At 36.5% G+C, this 15468-nt stretch overlaps 1 protein-coding gene across 6 annotated transcripts in view; it reads left to right on the forward strand.

Annotated features, from left to right (window-relative positions):
• Wrn (WRN RecQ like helicase) overlaps nucleotides 1–15468 on the forward strand; it is a 96034-nt gene that overhangs the window by 32023 nt on the left and 48543 nt on the right. For all 6 annotated transcript variants that reach the window (XM_013110800.3, XM_005066605.4, XM_013110799.3 and 3 more), the window contains 8 exons: nucleotides 1795–2221; nucleotides 4124–4204; nucleotides 5785–5929; nucleotides 7882–7957; nucleotides 9378–9445; nucleotides 9662–9770; nucleotides 10756–10824; nucleotides 13625–13707. In XM_013110800.3, the coding sequence (XP_012966254.1) occupies nucleotides 1795–2221; nucleotides 4124–4204; nucleotides 5785–5929; nucleotides 7882–7957; nucleotides 9378–9445; nucleotides 9662–9770; nucleotides 10756–10824; nucleotides 13625–13707 (1058 nt within the window). The remainder of the gene's footprint in view (nucleotides 1–1794; nucleotides 2222–4123; nucleotides 4205–5784; nucleotides 5930–7881; nucleotides 7958–9377; nucleotides 9446–9661; nucleotides 9771–10755; nucleotides 10825–13624; nucleotides 13708–15468) is intronic.

The following is a 15468-nucleotide window of genomic DNA, read 5'->3' on the forward strand; positions in this document are numbered from 1 at the left end:
AGGCTTTGGCCATATTTACCCCAGCAGTCATTTATTCCCTCTGGAAGTCCAGGCTCCAAGTTCTATGAGAATGCTGGTGGTCCCCCAGCCAGTCATGTCACTACTCACCAGTAGGCACACCTTGCCTGGCAGGTTGGTACTGTGGCATGCAGGGTACTCTCCTGGGACAACTCACACTCTGATAGTTTATTTTCACAGAAGAGAAATGTTTCATTTGAATCAGTAACTTAAAATTTCCTTGCGCTACACGAACATTTCAGATTATATAAATACTGAAAAATTAGAATATATATCCCACAGCATTTATTATCTTATCAAATGTATCTCTTTGCTTATGAAACTCCTTTGACTATCACTAATTTCTTCATTTATTATTGATATCCTCTCTTTTGTATATTTAGTATTTTGATTATGTGTTGTGGGGAATTTCTTTTCCAGTCCTGTCTATTTAGATAACTGTCTGATTTTTGTACTTTGTTAAGCATTCCTTTCTTGAGATTGAGGAAAATTTCTTGTATTTTTTGTTAAAAGTATTTTTATGCCTTTATGTGGATTTCTTCTGCTTCCTCTATATCTATTTTTGTAGGTTTGCTCTTTGTATAGTATTTCAGGATTCCTGGATGTTTTGTGCCTGGAGTTTTATTATTATTATTATTTAGCATTGTTTGACTGAACTGTCATTTCTTCTACCTTGTTTTTAAAACCTGAGATTCTTTCTTCCATGTCTTTTGATCTGTTGGTGAGGCTTACGTCTGTGGTTTTTATTTTCATTTTGGGTTTTCTTTGGTGGTTGTATTTTTTTGATAAATTCTACTTTCATGTCTTACTTTTTTTCCCATGCAGTGTTTGTATTTTTACTGTTTTCATTAAGGCATTTGTTTATATCCTCTTTAAGGTCCTTGAACAACTCATAATTGCTATTTTGAAGTTCTTGTCTTGTGCTTTAGCTAAATTACCCTTCTTTGTTTCTGTCTTTTTTGGGTGGGTGTTCTGTTTTTCTGTTTTGTTGCCCACTCTGGGTCCTAGCCAAGTTTGGTAACAGTGGGGTTATGTGTCTAGGAGTCAGCAGGTATCACAAAGGGTTGGAAAAGGACTTGAAAAAAAGGCTGAAATTCCAGCAGATAAGGAAAGAAATAGGGGGCCCTAGGTTCACACCAAGAGGCAGAGTCCTCAGGGGATGAAGGTGGGCTGAGAGTAGGGGCTCCTGGGAGCCTGCAGTAGGACAAAGAGTAAGTCTAGAGAGTTCTAATGGAGGACAGAAAGGATAAGAAAGGTTGCTTCTAGCTTAGTGTGGCCACGGGTGGTCTCTGGTCGTGTGATTCTGAGGGTTGATAGTTGTCACATTGGGTGGAGATGGGCTAGAAGGATAGGTTGGAAGAGTTTGCAGAAAGAACTACAGGACTCTGGGTCCATCATCAAACATTTTTTTTTACAGAAATTTGTAATCTCTTCTTGCGTCTTTAGTGCAGAATTCAATGAAATAGTTTCTACTTTGTTGTTTTTGTGGTCGTATGTTATTGATGTACTTTATATGTCATTAAATTAATTATCAAATAGAAAAAGGAAAAGCTGGCATAAGTGTGACTCTTAATGAATATTCAAGACTACTGCTAGGATCAGAAGTACCTAATTACACAGGCTAGTGGACTGTCACTCATAATCTCCCATGGTCATGTGAAAATAACAGTTTACACCAATGGGGCTTCTTTGTAAGCTTTTGTTTATAAACATCTTTAAAACTTGTCTTTATGAGTAATAAAAGTAAACTTGAATAATGCTTCTTGAATTTTTTAGGGTTCCTATAATATTGAAGAATATTTCAGAAAATCTATGTTCACTGAGAAAGGTGTTATTTGGTTCTACAAACACTGAGACTAAATTGAAACAGAGCAGTAGTTTTAACTTAATGTCATCAGAAGATTCAGCTGCTGTTGGAGAACGAGAGAAACAAACTGGAGAACACGGGACTTTCCCCAAAATTAAAGAAGAGGCATGGGACCCAGAACTTGACAGTTTAGTGAAGCACTATGAAGTTGATATGTTTAGAAATAAAGTGAAGCAAGAAGAAGGTTGGTTTGGAGATGAAGTAGAAGACAATCTGTGGAAAGAAGATATGGAAAGAACTTGTATGACGTTAGATATTTCAGAATATGAACTCCACGTTTTGAAAGAGCAGGAAGAAGAAAAAAAATGTAATGATGTTTCTCACCAACCTTCTGAGGTACTAAATCGAGAGGGAATAATATATCTATCAATGATTGGCTTACTTTGTTGTATAAATGCACACAATGCAAATATGTTAGGCTTTGTGATACGTGTAGTACCTGTTGCAACTGTTCAGTTTTGCTGTTGGATTGTAAAGTAGCCATAGACACATGCAAAGTGCTTCAGTAAAACTTGATTTACAAATACAAACAGAGGGCCACCTTAATGTATGAGACCCACTTAGTATAATAAATAGCGTTGCATATTTGAAAGATTTTATATTATCAAGAGAACATTTATTGGAATTTCTGCTTACCCTTCCTTCCTTCCTTCCTTCCTTCCTTCCTTCCTTCCTTCCTTCCTTCCTTCCTTCCTTCCATCCTTCCTTCCTTCCATAATAGGTAATGGCTTTTTGGTGCGTACTTCCTAATTTACTCCTCTAAACCTGATTTGGGGGATAGGTTTTATTCCTACAGTTAGAAATTTTGCTAGCGTGAAAGGGTGCTTTGTTTTATAGGCTTCTGTTCTGTTCTCTAGAGAGGGAATGAACTCCTGTTTCTTTCATAATTTCACTAGCTCACAAATTACTGAAGACACTCAGAATCTCTGGAGTTTTTGCATTTTTTTGCAGTAACAAATTTTATTTTAGATTTCGAAGACATTTTATAGAATTAGTTCTCCTAATTTCATTATAGAAATAGACACCCAGTCTTAGATAAATTCCTTGGGTTTTGTAACATTTTCCCAATTGTTTCTATTGAGCATGTAAATGTATGCTGTTTTAAAATTTTCAAAATAATCTCATTCCAACCACTTGTGATGCAAACTCTCTCTTTAGAAAATACAGGCGTTGGTGGAGCACGCCTTTAATTCCAGCACTTGGGAGGCAGAGGCAGGTGGATCTCTGAGTTCGAGGCCAACCTGGTCTATAGAGTGAGTGCCAGGATAGGTTCCAAAGCTACACAGAGAAACCCTGACTCAAAAAACCAAAAAAATTCTGTATTTTGCTGACATGTGAATTATTCCAATTCTGTAGAAATTTCTCATTAGAAATGCACTTTAATATTTTATGTAAAAGAGAATTATGATCATGATTTTGATTCGACTAATATCTTTTATATATACCAATTACTGCCATTTTATTATACAAATTACTAGCATTATTTTTTATTTGTTTAAGACCCTATTTAGAAAGCAATAAAATCTTTCTGAGTTAAAGAAATGTATTGTAAAGTCTTTTGATAGCTTTAAATTAACATGTTAATTAAGGCTGTTTTCCTTTTCCCATTTCCAAATTAAATATTCAACATTTAGGGAGTTATTTCTACTCGATTTGTGTGTGTATGTATGTGTGTGGGGGGATTCACATCTTGTTAGGCACCTGATTCCTTGGGATCACCAAATTACTGTAAAGAGTCTTCAATTCCAAAATTATATATCTGTTACCTTTTCAAATAGACTAACACTGATTTATTTAAAGATAATGTAATTACTATATATTAGTCTCTGGTATTTTTAAGTCAATATATGTATATATATATATATATGAAAGAACAGTTACTTTTCTTGGTTTGTACAGATTTTTCAACATTGTATAGTTTCAAAAGTTGGAGAGACTCAGTTTGACATTGATTGACCTTAGAACTTGCACTTTTAAGTATAGATTGTATTTTGAATCTGTTATCTAACTTGCCGATCTTTTTAACTATGCAGTTTCTTTCTTTTTGATTATATTTTAAAAAATCACTCTTTTTCCTTTTCCATTCCTCTGTCTAGTCATCCTGTAAACATATAATTATACTTTATACATTTGCCTTTAAAGGAGAGGAAGATGTCTAAATACTTCCAGTGAATACAACAGAGGGTATAGAATCAATGATACAGAAAGTTAATCTTTGAACTACTTTTCTTTTTAAAGCATTTATCTCCCACGGATGATGAGAAGGATTCCTCTTATATAATTGAAAGTGATGAAGACTTAGAGATGGAGATGCTTAAGGTGTGTTATGTCAAGGTTTTTAAAGAACACTTAGATAACTGAAAAATTTTCAGCTCTAAATCAAATGCTATCACAATGAAATTCTTACCCATAATTTAATATTAGACAGTTTTTTCAATTTACATTTCCTAATACGTAGATAGTGTCTTAGGTATAATATTGTGAGTTCTCATGTGTGTTCCATGTTCCTTCCATGTCTCTCACTGGAATTGGCCAGTGACTAAGCACTTCAGTATGGAATTGATTTCCTGTTCTTCATTATTTGCCACATTTCAGATGTTCTGTGTTTACCAATTGAATCATTTTCAGTTCCTGGTTTCTCTGACTGTGGGATTTTATTACTGATTGCATGTAATTTTATAATGGTTGTTTTACTCTGCTGTGCGATCTAGCTAAAGTATACATTTGTACATTTTCTATCCCTTCACTCAACCTCCAGTGTGTCAAGTGTCATGAATCATATATGGGCAAGAAAAGCGACAGTGAAAAAAGGGAAAAGCACAATTTAGTTAAATCAAGGGAAAAAAGAAAGAAATAAAGTGTGCTTTTGTGCCTACTTCTTATCTATCAACTTTAGGTTAGTGTGGTTTTTCTTTGTACGGAGCAGCAGTAATTCTCTGCTGCTTTAGTTTTGAATCCTAATGTGACAATCACAGAGGTGATAAGGATGGCTTGAGTCACCCCTTTCCATTGAAGTCCAGTGCTTACATCAGCGTCCTCCACAGAGTATGGCTCATATTTAAGAAATTTAGCTCATATTAAGCGAAATCATATTCCCTTTGCTGGTTACTCCTTTCTCTGGTGCTTTCTGTTCAAGTGGTGCCTATATGGGATACGCCTTTAATCCCAGCACTCTGTGGATCTCGAGACCAGCCTGGTCTACAAGAGCTAGTTCCAGGACAGCCTCCAGAACCACAGAGAAACCCTGTCTCAAAAGACAAAAAAAAAAAAAAAAAAAAAAAGAATTTAGATTAAATGAATCTTCCGAGTCACTCCTTAGTAAAAAGTTTTATAAAGTAATTTCAAATGTACTAGTAATTTTGAAATAGGGAGAAAATATATAATGTCAAAAAGAAATTTATTTTATATAAGTAGTATTTCTCTCCTAAAATTATTTGAATCTTTTTTGACAATTCCAAAACATATCTATTCCTTGCTTGTAATATAAGCATCATCTTTACTCAAGAAAAATGTGACTGACATGTAATATAGAGAAACTTACTATAAAAATAGCAGTAAGATTTGCATTTTACCACTTGGAAACCTAAAACTCTGAAGTCGATAAGGAAAACTGTTTAAATTATGCAAATTGACATTTTATGATCGATTTCCCCGGGGCAGTCATTGTATGTTATTAATGAACCTTGTGCATGCTGGCCGGTTGCATCCTGGCCTTGTGCCTTGGAGCCCTTCTCCAGCACATGTTTACAGAGGAGCACACGTGTCCTTTTGTACTGTTGCTGCACATCTGCTAGTTCTCAACAAAATTGTAGGCTTCGTTAATAACGTCCTCTTTGTGCTTAGTAAAAAGATACGATATTGCCAGTGTTTTGCTTTTAAATTTTCTATTCAACTTTCAGTCTTTAGAAAACCTAAATAGTGACGTGGTGGAACCAACTCATTCTAAATGGTTAGAAATGGAAAGCAATCCAAGTCTTCCTCCTGAGGAGGAGGAGGAGGATGGAGATGGGGAGGAGGCTATTGAAGAGGATCAGGAAGATGAGGGTAAGAAAGAGGTTGGAAACGTTTCACTTTGATTTTGTGCCGGGTTTTCAGTGATTTAGAGTTTAACGACTTGGTGGCATACAGCTCACTATTAGGTCTTTAAAGCAGCCATTGAATTTCTCAGTGCTCTTGTCTCTCAGGAAATTGGTGAGTGAAGCCTTTCATCCTTCAGTTTGGGTCCTGGTGATAGTGGTGCAGTAGTTTACTGGCTGCTTACATTGAATACCATTGTAAGTGATCGGCTTATGTGGAGTCTGTCCTAGGAACTTGGCTGTTTAAGCAAGTACCACACACCAGGGAGCTTTCTTATAGCAAAGAATGTGTGCAAATGGTGTAATTATCAGCTAAGTGTAAATAATCAGTCCATTTGTCAACTTGTAGAGTCTCCTCAAAAAGTAGAATTCTCACTATACTCAGGCTATACTATTGTGTGAAGATGTGGACATTTCAAAACATTTTGTAGATGGAAGGTATTTATAAGTAAATTGATAAAATATTTTCATCTGCTTTCTTTTATTAAATGCAGCCATCTGTTTGATTTTTCTATTAAGATCTGTTAAGCATGTGAGATTATACTTACTTTTCGTATATCCAGTGATATCTTACTTAGAGTCTGTGTGAATCTTTGCATCTAAGGATGGACAGTGGTGGGCACTTTGGCAGAGCTAACATAGCCACGGTCTAGTGCAATTGAAAGTTTTGGCTAAAGATTTAGTGTGGTGATACTTTGTTTTTGATCTAACAAGTAAAGCTTGCCTGAAGATCAGAGTGCAAAGCTAGCCACACTAGCCATAGAGTCCAGGCAGTGGTGCCACACACCTTTAATCCCAGCACTTGGGAGAAAGAAGCAGATGGATCTTTGTTAGTTCAAGGCCACCTTGGGCTACACAAACTTGATTGAGTCTAAAAGAGAAACAGGAACAGAGTTCACACAAAGGTGATCACAGCAGTTGGGATCACCTGCCTTTAATCCCAGCACTAGGGAGGTGGAGCCAGATACGACTGGGTGGGTAGAGGAATATAAGGTGGGAGTAGACAAGAGATGGGTACAGTCTAGGCAGTCAGACTGAGCTGAGCATTCAGTCTGAGGATTTGTGGAGACAGGATCACCCCCTTGAGGTAGAGGTAAGAGCTAGTTAATTCAGAACTATTAAGCTACACAAAGTAGGGATGTCCTGTGATATTTTCTTGAGGGAGAAATCACTTATTAAGAAAGCTGAGAACCAAAGGTCTGCATGCTGGAACCCAAGGAGAAAGCGTCTCTTCCCCCAGCTCTTTCATCCCTCTTACGTTCCTGTACCTGTGACCACACCCAAATCTCTCCCTACAGCTAGTGACTGGTTGCTTTGCTTATTTAATCTTTCATCTCCCCTCCCCCAATATATGACTCCTGGTTTTTATTATTAAGGCTTATTAGAATTTGTGCAACAATATAGGTAGCTTAATTTACCTAACTAAATTGGATAGGTAACTAAATTAGATCAAGGTAACTGAATTTTGGTAACTAGATTTAGTTTTGACAGCTAAAATGAATATTTTACTTTTTCTGTATTCTTAATTTGGGACACTAATGTAATTTATATTAACAGGAATTGGAAATTGTTTCTAATATGAAATTTCTGTTGGCGCATTGGTTGCTTTGGTTTGGCTTATTCTGGATGTTAGGTCTTGTAAGTGTACCTAACTAGAAAATTATGGCCCCTTTTCCTCTAGTGGTGGTAAAGTATGAAGCCCAAGTACAATTCTAATACTTTAGTAATAACCAAAGGATTTGCCTGGTGTTGTGACAGATTCCCAGAAGATCAAACTTGATTAGAATGGAAAGAAATTAACATGTTACCTGTCATTGTATTCTTTATAAGAAGCCAATGAAATGAACATTTTCCTCCTTTTACATGGTGTATTTGTTTTTGAACATAAATGTCAATTTTATTGTCTTATTTATTTTTAAGACCATTTATTGCCAGAGCCCAATGCAAAGCAAATTAATTGCCTCAAGACCTACTTTGGCCATTGCAGTTTTAAACCGTGAGTGTGATCTCTATTATGTACTTAAATTTTTTTCACAAAGGAAAAGTAAATAATCCATTCATGTAACAGTAGCAGCCCAATTTTACTGTTAAATGTTAAATGTATATCATATTCAACTCCAAAGTTACTTGAAGTATTAACTATATAAATTTCTTGGTTCATTTAACAAGAAAGGAAGCAGTTTTTGCTTTAACTGGGTGGTTCTGGGTAGAGGCTGTATGATAAGAAATGCATTTTCTTTCATTGCTGACTTACCTTACATTAAGTATGAAACTGGAGGAAACAAGAATCCCTCCTGTTTTGTGCAGGTGTCCCACAGCATGCTGTCATAAGTCTCTAGGAGAACAGTATGAGGGACAGTGATGTTTTACTGTTTTAACATATCAAAATATATTCACATCTAGAGGGCTGTATCAGTCAGTGTTCTATTGCTGTGAAGAGACACCATGGCCATGGCAACTCTTGTAAAAGAAAACATTTTGTTGGGGCTGGCTTACTTGTTGGGAGGTTTAGTTCATTTTTGTCATGGGGTGAAGTGTGATAACACACAGGCAGACATAATGCTGGGGATGCAGCTGAGAGTTCCACATCTGGATCTTCAGGCAGCTAGAAGTGAGAGTCAGACACTGGTCCTGGCTTGAGCTTCTGAAACCTCGGAGCCCACCCCCCAGTGACACACTTCCTCCAACAAGGCCACACCTCCTCCAACGAGGTCATATGTTTCCTAATCCTTTCAAATAATGCCACTCCCTATGAGCCTTTGGTAGCCATTTTTATTCAAAACACCACAAGGACACATTAAAAACTAGAAAAATGAGATGGAACAAAAATGAGATTACGAACAAGTAAATTTGAATAAGACCAGTAAGAAAGTAAAAAATCTAGACTTAGTTTTTCCAGTTTGAGAATTTAAAATAGAATCCATTGAAGCATTTCTTTCCTTCTTTTAATTTAGTTTCTTTTAAAATTAAAATATATCCTATGTACAGAAGGATACACAGATGTATAGAGAAGTAAATTCTGATAACTCAGTATGCTGGTATAGACAACAGTCAAATAAGAATAGCTTGTCATCTACATAAGCAGAAGGTCTCATCTCCAGTAGATTTTCCCTTGCACAGTTCCTACAATATTGCTCTTGCTTATTTTAAAATACTCGTTCTTTTGGGTCTATAGTATAAAGCTGGGAATTTATTTTATACTTTAGCTATATGGAAACTCCTGGTTATTCAGTCAGTCTGAATTTAGAGGTTGACCAAATGGCACTGGCTTTTTTTTTGTCACAAGTTCTAGCATTTGCACATATTTATGTAGGAAGTTCAAAAAAGTCGGAGTTTATTAGAGAGCAGAAGTTAAGTAGGTTTTAACTTGTTCATTGGATTGTTATTGATAAAGCTTTTTATTTTTTACTTTGAAGGGTTCAGTGGAAAATCATTCATTCTGTATTAGAAGAAAGAAGAGACAATGTTGTTGTCATGGCAACTGGTAAGTTACACTTAAAGTAAATAATTCAATCATTTAAAAATCATAAAGGTGTTTAATCCTTCACAAACTTAAATATAAGAGAGAGTGAACATGGAAAATTTTTATATTTATGCATGAATTACCTTGTAAGTCTATTTATTCTGCTATATAAGCACACTGTAAGAAGAAAGTAAAATATCAAGAGATTTTTATTTGTGTGTATTATTTTTATTCAAGGATATGGGAAGAGTTTGTGCTTCCAGTACCCACCTGTTTATGCAGGCAAGATTGGCATCGTTATTTCACCTCTTATTTCTTTAATGGAAGACCAAGTTCTCCAGCTTGAGTAAGTAATGGTTTCATTGCTACATCGTCTGCCTTTGATAAGTGAGCACAAAAGAACATCAGGCCAAGCTGGCCTCAAAGGCCCCATTCTTCTCTCCCAGAGAAGAAGTGAGAGTCAGACACTGGTCCTGGCTTGAGCTTCTGAAACCTCGGAGCCCACCCCCAGTGACACACTTTCTCCAGCAAGGCCACACCTCCTCCAACAAGGCCATATCTTTCCTAATCCTTCCAAATAATGCCACTCCCTATGAGCCTTTGGTAGCCATTTTTATTCAAAACACCACAAGGTGTTTGCCTTGCCCAGCTGTCCTCCTATTTTTGTTCTATAAATGAAACATCAAATGTAAATATAGTTCGCAGTACTATGTTTGTGATAGCGACTTGATCTTCCTTCCTTCCTTTCTTCTCTTCTTTATTGAGATAGAATCTTGCTATATATAGTCCAGGATGGTAGCACTCTGTTCTCTTGCCTTGCCCTGCAAGCATTGGGCGTACAGAGCATGCATGCCCTACTGCACCTGACTGCATTTATTAGTAGCAAATGATGTGTCAATGGAAAGATGTACATTCCTTCTTGGGTTCTCTAATTCAAGGCTACCAGATTATCATGGTCATGTTTTAAAAAGATATATTGCTTTATGGCTTTTTCCAAATTCTTTTTTTTTTTTTTCATCTGTCTGGGCCCTTTAGCTTGATATGAGTTGTATATATAAAAGTTTACTTTTTAAACTATTTTATCACCTCTGAAAATTTCATGCATGTTTTGATTACATTCACTCCTAACCGTGAAGTTTACTTTTTTTAATCTATAAAAAATCTTACAATTTCTTCTTGAATGACCCATATTAAAAAGTTGCCTTCTCATCAGGCTCTTGAAGAAAGAATATTGGAAAATAGAGGACATAAATTATTAAATCTCTTCTTTGAGAATTAACTCAGTGTTTGTATTATGTGAATTGATGCAGAATATTTGTGTCTTTTTATAGGATGTCCAACATTCCAGCCTGTTTACTTGGATCAGCACAATCAAAAAATATTCTAGGAGATATTAAATTGTGAGTAATTTCTGTGATTTCAGATCACATTGTAAGATGTTTATAGTGCAAGAGAATCTTGTACACATTTTTATTTAAGGTATGAGTAAATTGTCTATGTTTGAAAACATACTTTAAAAAAACTTTATTTTTGCAATTATACCATATTTACAATTCTCCCTTCCCTTTCTTCCTTCTAAATTTTCCCATATAGCCCTGCTTGTGCTCTGTCACACTTAGAACCTTTCCCCCATGTTATTATATGCATATATGTATATACATATATATTCCTAAATAGAATCCACTCCGTCTGTATATTGTTAATTGTGTGTATGTTTTCAGGGCTGACCATTTGGTGTTGGATAAGCAGCTGGTTTGCACATCCCTTGAAAAAACTACTTCTGCTCTTAGTATTTGTTTGTTGTCTGAGGCTCTTTGTGTAGGATTGAGGCCTCATTTTTTCTTAACTGAGTAATTTTTTGATATATAGGTATTCCACATTTTGCTTATCTAGTCCTTGGTGATGAGCACTAGAGATTTTTCTACTTAGAGGTTGTAATAACAGGTGGAGTGCACTGAAACTTCATGTACAAGTTTCTGCATGAGGGTATGTTTTCAGTTCCCTAGTGTGCATGCTTAGGAGCAGAATTGCCGGGTCATGTGCTAATTTCATGTTTATCTTTTTAAGAAATGGTCAAACATTTTGAGAGTGATCCCACCATTCACATCTCTAGGGGCAGTGTGTGAGAAGTCCTGTGTCATGCCAAACCTATCATTACCTAGACAGTTTTTGGTTTTAACTACTAACTGTATTTTCAGGATCTCATTGTATTTTCAATTTGCATTTTCCTGGTGAATAAGTATGCCGAGTATCTTGTACTTATTGCTGTGTGTAACTTTGTAGAAGTGTCTGTTCCAATCTTTTGCCAACTTCAATTTTTTAATTCTGTTTTGGTGGTAGTTCATATTTTGTGGATACAAACCTCTTATTTATATGTACTTTGCTAGTTTATGACCTTTCTTCCTCTTTCAGTAATTCTTTTTTCATTGTATCTATCTATCTGTCTGTCTGTCTGTCTGTCTATCTATCTATCTATCTATCTATCTATCTATCTTCTATCTGTTTATTTATTGGTTTTTCAAGACAGGTTTTCTATGTGTAACAGCCCTGGCTGTCCTAGAACTCATTTTGTAGACCGGGTTGGCCTTGAACTCATCATAGAGGTCCTCCTGCTTCTACTCCTGAGTGTTGGGACTAAAGCTGTTCAGTAATTCTTTTGAGGGGGATAGTTTTCCAGTTAGAAAAAGTCTAGTTACCAGTTTGTTCCTACAGATTTTGCTTTGGCTATTTAAAAACTCTTCCTAGCCCAAGGTTATAAAGATTGTTTATTTTCTCTTAGAAGTTTCACAGTTCTATGTTTGGATCTATAACCCACTTTTGGCAAAAATCTTTATATTGTGTGAGGCATTAGTTGTAGTTTTTTTTTCTTATAAGGATATTCAGTTGTTCTAGCTCCATCTTTTCTCCACTGGATTCCCTTTGTACCTTTCTCAAAAATGAACTGAGTAGGTGTGCAGATTACTTGCTGTGTGTCTGCTCATGCTTCTGAGGATCTGTCTGTCTTAGTTACCAGAGCTATATCAATAAGTCTGTCAGCCTGGAGTGGAAGCCCTCCAATTATGCTCTTTGTTTTCAGGGTTGTGATAGTTTTTCTGGCTACTCTGTGGGTCCAGGAATGTTCTAGTGTCCATATTTTAACCCAGATGCCCTAAGTCTGGCTCCCTAAGGAAACAGCTGAGTTTCAAGAAACTGGGACATACTGGAGTTAGCTAACTTGTCTCAGATCAGTTTCCATGTAGGAAGGAGAACTGAGTCCAAAACCTGGGTAGAGTGACACCAGGTTTTTATTATTTTTATTGTTCTGTATAGTAATTAGAGTACTGTATTAATTTCCTGGAGATAAAGGAAAGTTTATTCTATGCCTAATAAATTCCTAGTGGAAATACAGTGTTTAGTATGTAATAAACACTCAAATATTTGTTGATGGATGAGTTAAAAACTTAACTTTTTATTTGGAAAATGAAGTCTAATTCGATCTGTTTTTATTTGGTAAAGTGAAGACACACCATAAGTAGTTTCTAGCCTTCATTATAAAAATTATCATAATAACAAATGAACAAGAGTAGCTTAAGCAAAAATTGAGTTTTGTTTTAAGGATAAAGGAATTTCACACGGCTGCCATTGAGAAAACCTGACATGGAGAATATAAAAGAGCTTCCTTTTTGCATCCGGTCTCTTCTCATGTTTTTTTCTGAAGAGTTCAGTCACCAAATAAAAGATGGCTGCTCTGCTGCTCTCTCTTTGGCTTGTTGCTCTGACTGGTTGCTTCTTGATCTGGTATTCATATTCTGGGAGGGATTGCCTTCTATCCCTGTGAGCAGAATACAGAGAACGATATTGAGCTCTTACTCACAAGAGAACACAGCATCTGGGTTTTAGCTCTCACAGGTGGAGTATGTGGATGAGGATAATACAAAAGCTTGCAAAGGCTTGATCATCTAGCTTGGGCAGTTTTTTTGGGGGTGGGGAACTGGACTGTTAGAAACCAGAATCTGGCTTGTAATACAACCTTTGTGCCAAATGCTCCCTGACAGGAATCACTGCATTTTGTTTTGTTGAGTTGAAGATAAAGCACTAACGCGTGTGGATGTGTGTGTATGATGTTCCTTTGTCACATATTTTGATTTTAATTTGTTACTCTTGACTTGATTGTTTTCTCTATTGGAATGTCTCCTTTTCTGTTTTGGTTTGTCTTTGCAGAGGCAAATACAGGATCATATACATAACTCCAGAATTCTGTTCTGGTAACTTGGACTTACTCCAGCAGCTTGACTCTAATATTGGTAAGTAACAAATAGGACTTTTGTGAACACAAAGGAAACTCATGGTTGGAGACTAGATTTCAAACGTTTGCTTTGATGGGAAATCTCTGACTTTTTTTTTTTTTTTTTGCTCCATTTTATAATACCCTGTAATTCCACATTCCATAAAGGTGGGACTCCAGAGTTATTTGCATACATGTATGTATGTATCGCTTGTTACACTATAAACTCTTTTGAGACAAAAATACTGTTCTTCATTTCTGTTTCCTCAGTACAGAACTTGGCACATAGCTGTCTATTTTAGTGTGCCACTGAATGAATGTTGAATCCTGGTTTATCTTTTTTCATCCTGAGCCTAAATTAAATCAGTGTAGTGGTTCTTCATTCTTGTTCATATGAATCACTCTTTAAACTTTAGAAAAATGTTGTTAAACATGTAAACAGAGGTTTCTCTGTCCCACCCTGACCCACTGCGGCTTCTAAATAATCACTCGAAGGCTTGATATTAATTACAAACTGCTTGGTCAAACAGCTCAGGCTTATTATGCCCTAGAAAATGTAAATATAAAATTAGTCAAATGCTGTGACACTGTTTGTACTTATGTTTTTGTTTGTTTGTTTGGTGGTGGTTAGGTTCAGCTGAGAGTTCCAAAGGAGACAAATGCTTGAAACCTTAATTTGAATTTTATCCAACTTGTAGGATAAAATTGTTTTCCCAATTGATAGGATGTTTTTGAAGAATGTGGTATTAAATAATTTCATATAGATTAAGTTTTCAGTATTGTATTGGGCTGGCTAGTTTTATATCAACTTGACACAGGCTAGAGTCATCAGAGAGGAGGGAGCCTCCATTGAGAAAAATGCCCCCCTGGGATTAGGATGTAGGTAAGTTTATAGAGCATTTTTTGGGGGGGGGGGGAGTGTTTCCAGGTAGGGCTTCTCTGTGTCTTTGGAGGCTGTCCTAGAACTAGCTCTTGTAGACCAGGCAGGTCTTGCATTCACAGAGATCCGCCTGCCTCTGCCTCCTGAGTGCTGGGATTAAAGGCGTGTGCCACTACCACCCAGCCACTAGAGCATTTTCTTAATTAGTGATTGATGGGGTAGGGCCTAGCCCACTGTGGGTGGTGCATCCCTGGGCTGGTAGCTCTGGGTTTTGTAAGAAAGCAGGCTGAGCAAACCATGAGGAGCAAAGTCAGTAAGCAGCATCCCTCTGTGACCCCTTAATAAGCTCCTACATCAAGGTTCCTGCCTGACTTCCGTCAATGATGAAGATGCTGAGAAAATGGAAACCAAATAATCCCTTCCTCCCCAAGTGGCTTTGGTCATGGTGTTTCATCACAGCAATAGAAACTGTGACATGGACCATTTCTATTGTATATTAGGAATATATTTAATAGTTTTTCTTAACAAATACAAGGAAAGCAAACTTTTGTATGTTAGTATGTGGTGAAGCCAATAAAGAATGAGGGCATAAAGTAACATTTAAGTCAGTGGTTCTCAACCTTCCCAGTGCTGTAACTCTTCAATACAATTCCTCATGTCGTGGTGACCCCAAACCACAAAATTATTTTCATTGCTTCTTCATACTTTTAATTTTGCTACTGTTATTAATTGTAATGTAAATAACTGTGTTTTCTAATGATCTCAGGTGACCCCTATGAAGGGGTTGTTTGGCCCCCAAAGTGGTTGTGACCCACATGTTGAGAGCCACTAATTTAGGGAACTATATTATCACAGTGTGCCTATACTGTCTGTTTAGCTCTCGTTGGCATGTTTTTGCCT

Source organism: Mesocricetus auratus, unplaced genomic scaffold (assembly GCF_017639785.1).
Source record: "Mesocricetus auratus isolate SY011 unplaced genomic scaffold, BCM_Maur_2.0 Super-Scaffold_100026, whole genome shotgun sequence".
In the NCBI taxonomy this organism is placed as follows: domain Eukaryota; kingdom Metazoa; phylum Chordata; class Mammalia; order Rodentia; family Cricetidae; genus Mesocricetus; species Mesocricetus auratus.